The following is a 15539-nucleotide window of genomic DNA, read 5'->3' on the forward strand; positions in this document are numbered from 1 at the left end:
CTTTCTAGTTTAAAAAAGTGTCTTACAAGTGGTTAGAAAGTTATTATTTTATACTTCAATATGGCATTGTGTTGACTGGTGAAGTTCTAAATTGTTTTTTTCATATGGGAGGTCATTACGCTATGATAGCATGGTTAATTTTGCTTGTTGAGAGTCCAGTATTGTTTCTTTGTTTTGCTGTGTAGGCTTGGCAGTTCTTTGGGACGTGAACAAGTTAGCAGCGCATGCAGCGTTGCCTTTCATTAGAGCCGATTGTTTGTTGATATGATTTGTCCATTTTACATCTCTGAGAATGAATGTACCAAACTAAAACATACTGTACCTCTCCTTATTATATTTGTAAAAATCCAGAGTTAATTTAACTTTGGGAATGTATTTGAACCTGTATTTGCGAACGCAGTGATTGCGAACGCAGTGAGCATTTACTATGAGACCCAGCAGATCATGTCTGTCTGTGTGTCTGTCTGTCCCGCTGTAACACCACCCGCCCACCACCAGAGGGCGCAGCTGTATCACACACAAAAACACACACACACATGCACGCACACACACACACACGCACGCACACACACACACACACACACACACACACACACACACACACACACACACACACACACAAAACTTAACTTAAAAAAAAAACTTAAAAAGGAAAAACTTTAAAAGGAAAGAAAAACTTAAAAAAAACTTAACTTAAAAAAAAAACTTAAAAAGGAAAAACTTTAAAAGGAAAGAAAAACTTTAAAAAAAACGTAACTTAAAAAAAAACGTAACTTCGCGTTCGCTTCCCGCGTTCGCGCGTCTTACTTGTAATACTGTACTGTATATGTATTAGTGGGTTTATTTTCTTCTTTGTTTTTGGAGGAGGATATAATTATTTTATTCAAAATGTAACTAAAAACTAAAATGGGATTATTTTTCTTCATTTCATATCATTACACCATAATTCAATTTTATTAGATACAATTTCTTGGTTTTTTTTACTCATTGTCCTCATTGCATCCCCCATCCATCTCCCCATTGGGGTCTTGGTGTGATGGTGTTCACTAGCACGACAGCTGGCCATTTGGAGTATCTAGAGTCCTTTTGGCAACATCAACATGTAGTCTGGGATTTCATGACTAGATGTTGGAGACCCTTCTGTGTGTGTGTGTGTGTGTGTGTGTGTGTGTGTGTGTGTGTGTGTGTGTGTGTGTGCGTGTGTGTGTGCGTGTGTGTGTGTGTGTGTGTGCGTGTGCGTGCGCGTGCGCGTGTGCGTCAACTCTGCCTGTTTGCCAGTTGGACTGTTGCATGGACCTGTAGCTGTACAAAAACACAATCACGCATGCATGCTTATGCACACGCACACTGGCATACTGGTGTGGTTTTTCCTGCCAGTAATTCATGACAAAGACAGATTTGATAGCATGTACGCCAACTGTACCCAGGAAGATGTGTGTGTGTGTGTGTGTGTGTGTGTGTGTGTGTGTGTGTGTGTGTGTGTGTGTGGATGGGCATATGAACAGAGCCTTCACACTTGAAAGAATGTTAATTGGAGAGCGCACAAACGGAACCAAATGGACCCATGTTGTCGATTACATTTGTACAATCCATTATTATGATGAATGAATAAATGAATACACTGAAGATGTGTGTGTGTGAGAGAGAGAGGGAGAGGGAGAGGGAGAGAGAGAGAGGAAAAAAAAGAATAGTCCAGTGAAGTGATGCCCCAGTAGATGGATGGAAAGGGACAGTGGACAGATTGACAGATGGTGGTACGGTAGGTGGTCCCAGTGCCACAGGCCAGACATCACAGTGCTGCAGATATACAGTACGTATCGGTGTGGCAGGAGTCCCGAGTGGACACCGACGTCCAAGTTTGCTCTGGCACTAATGCAGTGTAACCAACTTGAGTGTACTGCCAACTGTCTGCAATGTTTCACCACGTTCATACTTTGACATCTTGGCCAAGACACTCTTGTCGACCGCATGCACGTCTGATCGCTGTTTACTTTTGAATTGTTATTTATGTACAACTCTGAAATAGTTATACCTGGGAATAATAACAAATAAAAGGGTTGGACAGGACAGTTAAGCTAACCTTAATTACAACCACACCCACTGTCTGTAAACCTAACCTTATAATATAACCTGATATATCCAAACCTAACCACAACTAACCTACAATAAATACAACCAAATTATGTTAGCCATAGTTTTTCATAGTTCTATCCATAGCTCTATATTTTAATATAGAGCTATTTTCTTTACCTCATGGGGGCCAAAAAAACGATTTCCCCACAATGTACTTCAGATTTCACTGTCCTCATGGGGACACTAAAATATGGCGCGCACACACACACTCCCCCCCAACTCTCTCTCTGTCGTTCTTCTCTCGCATTCTTCTCCCCTCGTTCTTCGTTGTAATTGTATCAGAGTCTTTGTCCCTCTGTTATCTCGGTGCCTTTGTTATTCCTGCCAAAAATGTCCTTCCCCCCTTTGTGTCTGTCGCTGCTCATAATAAATCTCATTGTCTGTTAGCCTCTCCAACTCTCTCTCTCTCCATTCTCTATATCCATCTCTCTCTCTAGCCATCTCTCTCTCTCTCTCTCTGACTTTCTCTCTCTCTCTCTCTCTCTCCCTCCCACACACACACCTCCTACCTTCGCTGTTTGAAGAATTCACTGTAAAAGGCAGACTTGTTAACGTTAACTCTCACACGTGGTACAGTATACATGGACCCGTCCCGTATACGCCGTGTTTTCGTACTCTCCGAGCTTCATTTTAACCCATTTTGGGCGGGAACCCCTTTTGGTGTTAGCATTATGTTATTCTTTAGCTATTGAAAAATAGCAGATCTACAAGCTCATAGCGCGCCACCGAGTGGCGCGCTACGAGCTTGTAGGTCTGCTATTTTTGAAAAATCGAAGAACGACTGACATAGAAACATAGCTTTTTCAGAAAACTGTCAGGATGTAGAAGACATTTCTAGAATCTGATGGTTAAAATGGGTTAACTCTGGGGATTCTTGCAGTGTGCACATACAGAGTTGGGTGACACACTCTCTCCATCTGCTTGATACCCCCCAGTGTGCCCCGTTTCTCACACACATACGAACCAAGAGCCACAGCGTGCACACCACATGCATGCACACCACACACACACACACACACACACACACACACACACACACACACACACACACACACACACACACACACACACACACACACACACACACACACACACACACACACACACACAGTAAAAGCCTGTGTTAATTTATACACTTGTAATTCAGAGAGTGTACAACTGTAACCAAATGGATTTGGTTACATTTTGTACACTCTCTGAGTTAAATTAAATGCAAATTAAGCTAGTTCACTACCATGACTGAATTCGGTTCAAGAGGCAACATCACCTGCATTTATGTTCAATTCTGTGTCAATTCGCATTGCAGGCATTTTAGCAGATGCTCTTATTCAGAGCGAATCAGCATCACTTTTATTTTCACATCACAGGTTTACAGGTGTAGAAACACAGGTTTACAGGTGTAGAAACAGGTTTACAGGTGTAGAAACACAGGTTTACAGGTGTAGAAACAGGTTTACAGGTGTAGAAACACAGGTTTACAGGTGTAGAAACAGGTTTACAGGTGTAGAAACACAGGTTTACAGGGTGTAGAAACCGTTCACATCACAGGTTTACAGGTGTAGAAACAGGTTTACAGGTTTACAGGTGTAGACACCGTTCACATCACAGGTTTACAGGTGTAGAAACAGGTTTACAGGTTTACAGGTGTAGACACCGTTCACATCACAGGTTTACAGGTGTAGAAACAGGTTTACAGGTGTAGACACCGTGGGTGAAATAGATTATTTATTTTCACATCACAGGTTTACAGGTGTAGAAACCGTTCACATCACAGGTTTACAGGTGTAGACACCGTGGGTGAAATAGATTATTTTTGTACAAGCTCCATCGTTTTTGTCGTTTCCAGAAAGGGAAAGAAAAGGATAAGAGGGGGGAGGACAGGGGGAGCGAGGAGGAACAAATCAAAACAAGGATAAGAGGGGGGAGGACAGGGGGAGCGAGGAGGACAGGGGGAGGGGGAGGACAGGGGGAGCGAGGAGGAACAAATCAAAACAAGCGCCAGATCAGAGTAAATGTCAACAATCGACAGAGTAAATGGTCGCCTTAGTAGAGCAAATAACCATTTAGCGCTACACTGTTTTGTTTTGGATGGTTAGGGTGAATGTGGCATGAAACGTATAGTGAGAACGTGTTCAGAATAATGGGAATTGAGAAGCACGAAGCTAACGCATGAACACATACATAATACTGGAAGGAAATGACTGACTGTCCCACATAGACAGACACACACACACACACACACACACACACACACACACACACACACACACACAGGCAGGCGAACACAGTTGTGTGTCCATGTGCGTTTACGCGGCTACAGTTATGCTATAGTATGCCCCGCGCGCGCGCACACACACACACACACACACACACACACACACACACAGATGATTGGATACTTCCCGTTAGGGCTGTGAATCTTTGGGTGTCCCACGATTCGATTCGATTCCGATTCTTGGGGTCACGATTCGATTCTAGATCGATTCTAAATCCAAAAACGATTTTTTAAAAATTCAAAAGCATTTGTTTCCAGATTCAAAACGATTTTCTATTCAAAACGATTCTCGATTCAATACATAGGATTTCATCACAATCTACTCCAGTCTTGAACTTGAAAATGACTGAAGACATGCTGTTTACTGTGATTAGGGTAAGCTTACATTTCATATCACATACACCATGTTGTGGACTGAAAACTCGAAAACTTCTAATCGACTTTTCTTTGACACCCCTAGTTCCTGTGTCTAAAGCTGCATGCATCAGGGAGATTTCTAGACAGCGGTAATCCTCCATTTCACCCACCCATGCACGGATACACGTATATGCACAGTATGAACCACTTAAACCCTACAAGGCCTACATACTTTGTTGACCAGGGTCCCCCAGGGACTTATACATGGCTCTTTGTTGACCAGGGTCCCCCAGGGACTTATACATGGCTCTTTGTTGACCAGGGTCCCCCAGGGACTTATACATGGCTCTTTGTTGACCAGGGTCCCCCAGGGACATATACATGGCTCTTTGTTGACCAGGGTCCCCCAGGGACTTATACATGGCTCTTTGTTGACCAGGGTCCCCCAGGGACTTATACATGGCTCTTTGTTGACCAGGGACTTATACATGGCTCTTTGTTGACCAGGGACTTATACATGGCTCTTTGTTGACCAGGGACTTATACATGGCTCTTTGTTGACCAGGGTCCCCCAGGGACTTATACATGGCTCTTTGTTGACCAGGGTCCCCCAGGGACTTATACATGGCTCTTTGTTGACCAGGGACTTATACATGGCTCTTTGTTGACCAGGGACTTATACATGGCTCTTTGTTGACCAGGGTCCCCCAGGGACTTATACATGGCTCTTTGTTGACCAGGGTCCCCCAGGGACTTATACATGGCTCTTTGTTGACCAGGGGTCCCCCAGGGACTTATACATGGCTCTTTGTTGACCAGGGTCCCCCAGGGACTTATACATGGCTCTTTGTTGACCAGGGTCCCCCAGGGACTTATACATGGCTCTTTGTTGACCAGGGTCCCCCAGGGACTCATACATAGCTCTTTGTTGACCAGGGTCCCCCAGGGACTTATACATGGCTCTTTGTTGACCAGGGTCCCCCAGGGACTTATACATGGCTCTTTGTTGCCCAGGGTCCCCCAGGGACTTATACATGGCTCTATGTTGACCAGGGTCCCCCAGGGACTTATACATGGCTCTATGTTGACCAGGGTCCCCCAGGGACTTATACATGGCTCTGTTGACCAGGGTCCCCCAGGGACTTATACATGGCTCTGTTGACCAGGGTCCCCCAGGGACTTATACATGGCTCTGTTGACCAGGGTCCCCCAGGGACTTATACATGGCTCTTGGGAGAATAGCACATCTACATGCTCACAACGCACGCGTTGAGTGGTTGCGCATCTGCTATTTTCTTCAAAGGTTCCTTTTCGGGATCGGGGACTGCCCATAACTCTGACATCCCATTACTCCGACTATACATGGGTTAGTGTGCGGTTAGCGTTAGGGTTAAGGAAGGCCTCCAGTCATCCTCCAGTTTTAGGTGATAAGGTGACCACCGAAAACTACAACATGACGTCACTCGGTAAGCTCACCCGAACACGTCTCTGTTTTAACCAACCATCTTTTTGGTGGTCACCTTATTAAGGCTCATACATAGTCGAACTACCACCGAACTACAACATGACGCCACGAGCCGCGGTGAAGAGCAAACCACCGCCCCCAGCCCTTCTCTCTGTTTTTACTCACCACCGCTCAACGTTATTTCAGCGGTGGTCACCTCACCTCACCACCGAAAATCCAGACTATGAATGAGCCTTTACTTAAAACTGGAGTATGAATATAGGCCTTCAGTAAGGCGGCGAGTCAGATCAACGCGCCGTCGGAATAATGTGCGGTCTGAACAATGATACGGCACGTCTGCATCAGGGCCCACTTGAAAATGTTTTTTGCAGCCCACCCATCTGCCCACTTAACACGACCAGATCAGGTGGGTGGGCCGTGTGCATTTTCAGGTATATGTTTAGTATACTTCAGGTTCCTGTTTATCGGTATTAGAAAATACTAATTTCAAGGTTTGAAAGAAAAAAAAAATGCCAGGGCATTATTTCTGTTTAAATATTAATATTATACATTAGAAATCGCAGTGTTATGCCACCCGCTTATAATACCCTCACGGCCCACCAGTGGGCCTCGGACCAGAGTTTGAGAACCACTCAAGATATTTATATCTGGTCACTGACATGCCCAGAAATAAGGACACTAGGGTCCATGTGGTTGAACGGGCCTCGGAAGCCGGAGGAGAAGAAGATGGAGGAGGAAAGACGTGCTTGACTCACAGAAGAGGGGAGAGACAGAGAGAGAGAGAGAGAGACAGAGAGAGAGAGAGAGAGAGACAGAGAGAGAGAGAGAACGTGAGAAGTGACATCCAACTTGGCTGGGAGGGTTTTGCCAATTAAAGGGCTGACTCTTAACTGCATCCCATAAGGTCCCTGACACAAACACTGTAGTGTTTTACCAAGTTTCCCCCTCTGTCTCTGTACTTCCCTCTAGTATCGTCACGCTCGTCACATCTCTCTCTCTCTCTCTCTCTCTCTCCCTCCTCCTCCCTGTCTTCTCTCCATCTCTCGTTCCATCCTTCCCTTCCCTTCCCTCCTCTCCATCCCTCTCTCCTCTCTCTCCCTCTCTCCTCTCTCTCCTCTCCCTCCCTCTCTCCTCTCGCTCCCTCTCTTCTCTCCCTCTCTCCTCTCGCTCTCTCTCTCCTCTCTCTCCTCTCCTCTCCCTCTCTCCTCTCGCTCTCTCTCTCCTCTCTCTCCCTCTCTCCTCTCTCTCCCTCTCTCCTCTCGCTCGGCTGCAGGAAAGAATAGGCAATTACAGCCCACAGTCGGGAGAGGCACTTATAAAAGATTGACTGAGTGGGAGAGGGAGAGAGAGAGAGAGGAGAGAGGAGAGAGGAGAGAGAGGAAAAAAAAGTGTGAGGCTCTTGCCTCCCACTGTCATAGCCTTGGTGACAATGCAGACTTTCAGCTTTCTGAATCTCATTAGTCTCTCTCTCTCTCTCTCTCTCCTATTTGTAATCCCCCCCCCCCCCCCACACACACACACACACACACAATCTTTCTTTTCATAGCATGCTGAGGCCAAAGGACGGAACACTCAATTATTAGGCAAAAACTCAAATGTGACCCCGGGACAGTCCCAGACGTTATTTCTGGCACATCTGTGACAGCCCTATGCATAAAGCAGATGATGTAACCCACGCTACATCAGCCCTATGCATAAACCAGATGATGTAACCCACGCTACATCAGTGGAATGATAAACCAGATGATGTAACCCACGCTACATCAGTGGAATGATAAACCAGATGATGTAACCCACGCTACATCAGTGGGATGTCACCTAGACCCATTTAGACAGCTTGTTATGTCACAACGTGATTTATGGACCTCTGTTGGGTTCCAATAACACAAAGTTTTGACTTTCATAATAATATGCTAATTTGCTGTTGCTCAATTCAGAGGGAGAGAATATCTTTGCGAACGCTGGGTGAGATGCTAGACAGCCACAGTATGCAGCAGGTACTGTAGCCACAGATGTTACCGTATAACAACAGCGTTCAAGCATGCGTTTGGATGCCACCGTTTTCAGCTTGTTGACACCTTTAAATTGTTGTTCAAAATATCTTATCAAACGCTTATCGCAGGCCATCAATCTATAAGCTCACAACGTGTCATTGTGAGCTTGTAGATTGGCTATTTTCTGTTTCTGAATAAGAATATTGCTATTGACAATGACGCAAATGTTTTGGCATGGCATTGCCAGAAAATTTCGACCGTAGGTCACATTTACTATGAAAACTGCATCTCCCGTCACCCATATATGGTCACGCCACGTGACATCACACCTCTATATATGGTCACACCTCGTGACACATCACGCCACCATATATGGTCACGCCACGTGACATCACGCCTCCATATATGGTCACGCCTTGTGACACATCACGCCACCATAATATGGCCATCTCCATATATGAAGATGCACCTTTGGGGGCGAGGTTGCTATAAGTCCTGACTACATGAAAGAACAAATCTCCCAAAAACCGTTAGGAGAAGGCGTGCTCTACTCAGGGGGAGTCTTGAGGAGTAGGAGAAGGCGTGCTCTACTCAGGGGGAGTCTTGAGGAGTAGGAGAAGGCGTGCTCTACTCAGGGGGAGTCTTGAGGAGTAGGAGAAGGCGTGCTCTACTCAGGGGGAGTCTTGAGGAGTAGGAGAAGGCGTGCTCTACTCAGGGGGAGTCTTGAGGAGTAGGAGAAGGCGTGCTCTACTCAGGGGGAGTCTTGAGGAGTAGGAGAAGGCGTGCTCTACTCAGGGGGAGTCTTGAGGAGTAGGAGAAGGCGTGCTCTACTCAGGGGGAGTCTTGAGGAGTAGGAGAAGGCGTGCTCTACTCAGGGGGAGTCTTGAGGAGTAGGAGAAGGCGTGCTCTACTCAGGGGGAGTCTTGAGGAGTAGGAGAAGGCGTGCTCTACTCAGGGGGAGTCTTGAGGAGTAGGAGAAGGCGTGCTCTACTCAGGGGGAGTCTTGAGGAGTAGGAGAAGGCGTGCTCTACTCAGGGGGAGTCTTGAGGAGTAGGAGAAGGCGTGCTCTACTCAGGGGGAGTCTTGAGGAGTAGGAGAAGGCGTGCTCTACTCAGGGGGAGTCTTGAGGAGTAGGAGAAGGCGTGCTCTACTCAGGGGGAGTCTTGAGGAGTAGGAGAAGGCGTGCTCTACTCAGGGGGAGTCTTGAGGAGTAGGAGAAGGCGTGCTCTACTCAGGGGGAGTCTTGAGGAGTAGGAGAAGGCGTGCTCTACTCAGGGGGAGTCTTGAGGAGTAGGAGAAGGCGTGCTCTACTCAGGGGGAGTCTTGAGGAGTAGGAGAAGGCGTGCTCTACTCAGGGGGAGTCTTGAGGAGTAGGAGAAGGCGTGCTCTACTCAGGGGGAGTCTTGAGGAGTAGGAGAAGGCGTGCTCTACTCAGGGGGAGTCTTGAGGAGTTGGAGAAGGCGTGCTCTACTCAGGGGGAGTCTTGAGGAGTAGGAGAAGGCGTGCTCTACTCAGGGGGAGTCTTGAGGAGTAGGAGAAGGCGTGCTCTACTCAGGGGGAGTCTTGAGGAGTTGGAGAAGGCGTGCTCTACTCAGGGGGAGTCTTGAGGAGTAGGAGAAGGCGTGCTCTACTCAGGGGGAGTCTTGAGGAGTAGGAGAAGGCGTGCTCTACTCAGGGGGAGTCTTGAGGAGTTGGAGAAGGCGTGCTCTACTCAGGGGGAGTCTTGAGGAGTAGGAGAAGGCGTGCTCTACTCAGGGGGAGTCTTGAGGAGTAGTCTCAGTAGAAGGCGTGCTCTACTCAGGGGGAGTCTTGAGGAGTAGTCTCAGTAGAAGGCGTGCTCTACTCAGGGGGAGTCTTGAGGAGTAGGAGAAGGCGTGCTCTACTCAGGGGGAGTCTTGAGGAGTAGGAGAAGGCGTGCTCTACTCAGGGGGAGTCTTGAGGAGAAGGCGTGCTCTACTCAGGGGGAGTCTTGAGGAGTAGTCTCAGTAGCCGGGTGCAGATTCTTGAAGATGCATATAGAGAAGGGAATATCCGCACTCTCTTTCTCCTCTGAAAGAGTGCAGATATTCCTACCTGCATGGACAGGGGGAAGACTAATAACAACGACGTGGTCTCCCTGTCCTGTCTGTAGTTATTGATACAGTAAAGACAGGGGGGAAGACTAATAACAACAACGTGGTCTCCCTGTCCTGTCTGTAGTTATTGATACAGTAAAGACTAATAACAACGACGTGGTCTCCCTGTCCTGTCTGTAGTTATTGATACAGTAAAGTTAACTACAGTGTATGCACGGTGAGCATCATCACAGTGCACTGTTCAGCTGTTCATGCTGCGTTTGTTTACAGCCAGAGGTGCTTCTGAACGCGTAGCAGCGGGGTGGGCTGTGATTGGTCACGCCAGAAAAAGAGTGTGTAGTCCTTCATGGGGGGGAGAGAGAGAGAGAGAGAGAGAATCATTTAACTTATATACACAAAGCACACAGCTCAGAAACGCTCCCAGCGTTCTCTATAGTTCACTGCTTCTCAACCTGCGGGACCGGCCGGCAGGGGGGAAGGTATATTGCATGTGGGCCCCCAACTAATTGTCAAAAACACTAAGAGTTAACACCTAGAACGCCTGTTCCATTAAATCAGGACGCCCAGCGATTTGTATCTCTAGATGTAGCCAAAACACCCCCGAGGGGATCGACAACGGGAAGTATGATTACTTCTAACGCGACGGGACCGCGACGGCTTTGGTTAGAATTGGACGGATTGATTTAGATCAATGGAGGGGGACCACTTTGGATGACCTCCCAACCGGAAATGACATTGAATGTTGCTCAATCGTGCGCTTGGGTTATGATATCATTAATGTTCCGTCCTGTGATTAATCTCCGTCCTGGGCGACGAGCGGGATTATTTGATAGGACGGAGTGTTAATGATAATATAGATCTCTGTGTCCCTTTTATGGCCATATATGGAGATTCCTGATATCAGTATGGGCATGCCCATATATAGGTTCTGGAAAGTGGTAGTGGTGCAGTGGTAAATGTCTGTGGAGAATGTCTGAAGAGTGCAAACTGTAAGATTGACATAGCGGCCATTTTGTCGTACGTCATACTATTAGTTAGTGCTCATGCATACTGGCTTGCGTGTGGTGTTGTTTTGTGTGCTTGAACTTCTGCTACCCTCCAAAGTGCTGCAGGTGGCCCAAAGAGAGTAATCATCCTCTGTAATTATGATATCATGATAAATTAATATAATATACTGTAATATAGTCATTATTGCGCGCGCGTGTCTGTAATAATTCCCCTTGTTATCAGTTCATCACACTATGACTTTGTCCTTGTCACTCCCTCCCTTCATTAGCACACACACACGCACGCACGCACGCACACACACACGCACGCACGCACCCACGCACCCACGCACGCACGCACGCACGCACGCTTTTCTCTGTGCTTCTGCTTCTGTGAAAAAATATATTTTGTTATCCCGACCATCCGTTCCCTATAGTTATTGGCCATTGAATATAGCCTGTCTCTGCAGAGGAAATCCAGGAAGGGGAGAATTTTTTTTTCTTTTTTGTTTTTTTTGCAAATGGAACGACACGGAAGAGATTTTGCGATCACCTGATCTCATGTTTCTCTGATTGACTGAGAGTGAAATGGTAGAAAACACAGTAGCATCAACAGGTATCAAGTCAAATCAAACTGTATTTGCTCCACATTAACAAGAAAAGAGAAAGGAAATTAAAACCCAAAGTTCTCATCAGCTGTTTAAAGGATGTTTTGCCCAGAAAACAGTCAATGGGGGAGCAGGACCATCTGGTGTTCTGTTAACCGAAACCAATAAAAGTTTAATATTTTGCCAGAAGACTGTGTGGGAGTTTCTCGAATGGAGCATTCAAGATTGACTTTGTATCCGTTGACCCGTGATGAAGAGTTTGCCAAGTGCGCAAACATTTAATTTGACTAACATCATGAAAACTGAAATACAATGGCATCTATGATCTTGTGAAAGCCAAATGATTGTTGAGGCAATCAGAGCCCCGAAATCACAGGGTATGTTTGAAACCTGTAGGAATTTGATTGTGATGCAAGGCTGTTAACATTCCTCAGAAATTAAATTTGAATATTGGTCTTAAATAATTGGACGGATATCAAATATATTTGAATATTATTAGTAGTATTAGTATTTATTATTATCTTGATGTGATTGCAAGCGCTCAACTACATAGGCCAGTAAGACACACACACAGTGGAAAAGGGTCCACAAAAAAATAAAAATCTGCTGATGAGACGGAGATTCACAGAGCAGAGCCAGCCGAGTGTCTAGGCTAGCAGTTTGTATGGGACATTTGTGGTCGTATAGTGGCTAAATCTGGCATTAAAAAATTATGCATTTCTACTTAATGTTTTAGTAACAATGATATAGAGTTGGTCACTGTTGTATAATCGCGATATTACACTCGAGGGTGTGCTTTACCTAGATTATTAGCACTCCAGCGCTGCTTACGGAACTCTGCTAAAGGGTAGTTCCTGCAGCAACGCTGCAGGTCGTGCCAATAATCACGATAAAGCACAACCTCTTCCTCTCGTGTAATATTGCTTAATTAAAAGTCCAGAGACTTGGCTGCCATATGACGTCATTTAAAAAGCCAAGCATTGGAGGGGCTAGCACCCCTCAGGAAAGAAAAATCACACTTGTGTGACGTGAGGGGCGCTCTTAACATCATCATTCATCACACTCCGTGCTCAGCCAATCGAATCATTTCCATGGTACACACAGACACACAAAGCTGGGCAGGAGGGGCTGGCGCCCCTCAAAAATGCACCATTAGTGACAACTTTCTCCCCACCGTCCTGTATTGCAAGCTGGAGAAGCTTTGCCTGCTAATCCACAGCCACAAGCTCCACTTCAAAAATGAGTCTTGCGTTGGGAGGGATTTTGGCATCGGGACGACCCTTCTTCCCGTAGGCCCACTCTGGCTGGATCTCCAGTCTGGCTGTTTCTCCCCGGCTCATGGTTAGGATCCCCTCGTCCCATCCCCTGATCACCAGTCCCATGCCGACCTTGAACCTGAAAGGCTTGCTCTGCTTCTTCTTTCTGGCCGTCGTGGGAACGTTGGTGTCGAACACGGTTCCGTCCTCCAGGCTTCCGGTGTACCAGCAGCTCACACTCTCGCCTTTCTTTGGATAGTTGGTCTTGTCGCCTTTCTTCACCACCGACTTGGTGAACTTGGGTGTTCCCCCGTCGACCACCTCTCTGGCCTCGATGGGTTTCTCATCCTCCACCTTCACCTCTCTGGCCTCGATGGGTTTATCATCCTCCACCTTCACCTCTCTGGCCTCGATGGGTTTATCATCCTCCACCTTCACAGCTGTAAGCGGCTCCGAGACGTCTTCCACTGGACCAGTAGGGCCTTTGAACTGCTTGGTCTGGAACAGCTTGGCGTAGGCAACAATCAGTTGACCTTTATTAGCCGTTTTGGCCACATTGTTTACGTTTCCCATCAACTTGTGCTCCACGAGAAACGGGTGTGCCGCGTTGTCTTGAAGGAACTTGATGATTTCCTTTTTTGGTATGTCGGCACGTTGGAGCTCCTCATCGCTCCACTCTCGAGTTGGTAGTACAGACGCCATTTTGGTCATCAAACCCGGCCAAGAAGATATTTATATTTAAACAACTGACGTCATAGAGATGACTGTCACAGAATGGCCACGTGAAATCTGAGATCCACACTGGAGCCGTTCCCTATGTGAGACGAGACCCCCGAGATCCACATCATTTGACTTTTAGTCATATCTTAAAATCTGTCATAACATAAAACAAAACAGCTTTTAATTCTTAAAAAGGTCTTGGGGCCCTAAACATTCCAACTTAAAGGGTTAGTTATGATTTTTAGACTTAAAGCTGTAGGAAATACTTGCCATTAATTATTTCTGTGTCGGCTAGCTGTTAGCATTTATGAAGTTCCCAGTGCCACCATCCGCGTTCACTTAAGTGAAGTTTGCCTGCCCCCCCCGCCCCACACACACACATAGCACACACACTATCATTGGCACAAGCAAACATTGTTTACCCTCTCGCCAGAAGCGTTTACATGTCGGGAGCGACGCTGTAGAAAGGCACAAATGTATGGCAGAAGATCCACCAAGGACAGCTCTCCTGGATTCACAGAAGATCCACCATGGGCAGCTCTCCTGGATTCACAGAAGATCCACCATGGGCAGCTCTCCTGGATTCACTGAAGATCCACCAAGGACAGCTCCTCCTGGATTCACAGAAGATCCACCAAGGACAGCTCTCCTGGATCCCCGACTTATGGAGGTTTGAAAATCCTGCTTGTAACCAATTTAAACGGTGATCAGATTTAACATCCCATAGCTGGTGGTGACGGGGGTGTTGCCATAGCACAACCGGACCAATGTTAAAAGCTGCCATGGGTACCAGTATACGTTGGGGTCCGTAGCTGATAACGTCGCCTAGCGTCGCCTAGCGTCCCCTAGCGGCGGGGTCCGTATATACGGACCTAGCGCAAAAATAATTAATATAGTGGTTGCAAAGGTATAGTCATTGATTGCCTGAGTCCTGTGGTGGGAGTTTTTGTCTGGTTTTGGTGAATATTAACTCTGTTCCGTTAATACGTTGCACTGGGGGCCAAATATTAAAAATAAATTAATCCACAAAACTAGCGTCATTTTTCTACCATATAGAGCAACTTTCGTTCAACTTTGACCCCTCTGTCACATTTTGTGATACTGGACACAAAACATAATTCCCTTTAACCCATTTAGACCTGAGAACGATTCTAAAAAAATGTCTTCTAAATCCTAACATTTTACTGAAAAACCTATGTTTCTATGTCAGTGGTGCTCAACCTTTTTCATGTCAAGGACCCCCAGAATTATCTGTATTTGTCCCGCGGATCCCCATCTGAAAATATGTTGTTCCAGGGACCCCCCCCCCCCCCCCCCCCCCAAAAGCAACGATTTGAGTTCAAAACGTTCGCTCTCGCAAGAGCATATTCAAAGATGTGCGGCACATTTTTACGATCTTTCAAAAATAGCAGATCTACAAGCTCGTAGCGCGGCACTCGGTGGCTTTGTGTGCTTCAGGGACACGGTGTCCTAAAGACACAACACCCTCTCACTTGCCTTGCTCTGGATTAAGGACTGGGCCTAAATATAGCTAATATAGGGCAAGACAACAAGCGCTAATGGTACCTAAAATACCAACTCTTGGTTTCTGATTGATGATTTTCTCCTCATATTTTTTGGTCCGTTTCTTGTTGTTGTTGTTGTTTATGGCCACAGTCCACACTGTACTG

General features: G+C 46.4%; 2 protein-coding genes across 2 annotated transcripts in view; one reads left to right on the forward strand and one right to left on the reverse strand.

The window, feature by feature from the left end:
- Positions 1-15539, forward strand: part of b4galt2 (UDP-Gal:betaGlcNAc beta 1,4- galactosyltransferase, polypeptide 2) — a 343648-nt gene that overhangs the window by 154172 nt on the left and 173937 nt on the right. The window lies entirely within an intron of this gene.
- On the reverse strand, positions 13089-13851 carry LOC306943983 (peptidyl-prolyl cis-trans isomerase FKBP3-like; the record flags this gene model as incomplete). The annotated part of the gene is made up of 1 exon (XM_079530568.1): positions 13089-13851. One exon carries the CDS (start codon positions 13849-13851, stop codon positions 13102-13104), a length of 750 nt encoding a protein of 249 aa, XP_079386694.1. The 3' UTR covers positions 13089-13101.

This window comes from Electrona antarctica (assembly GCF_951216825.1).
Source record: "Electrona antarctica genome assembly, chromosome: 19".
Taxonomy (NCBI): domain Eukaryota; kingdom Metazoa; phylum Chordata; class Actinopteri; order Myctophiformes; family Myctophidae; genus Electrona; species Electrona antarctica.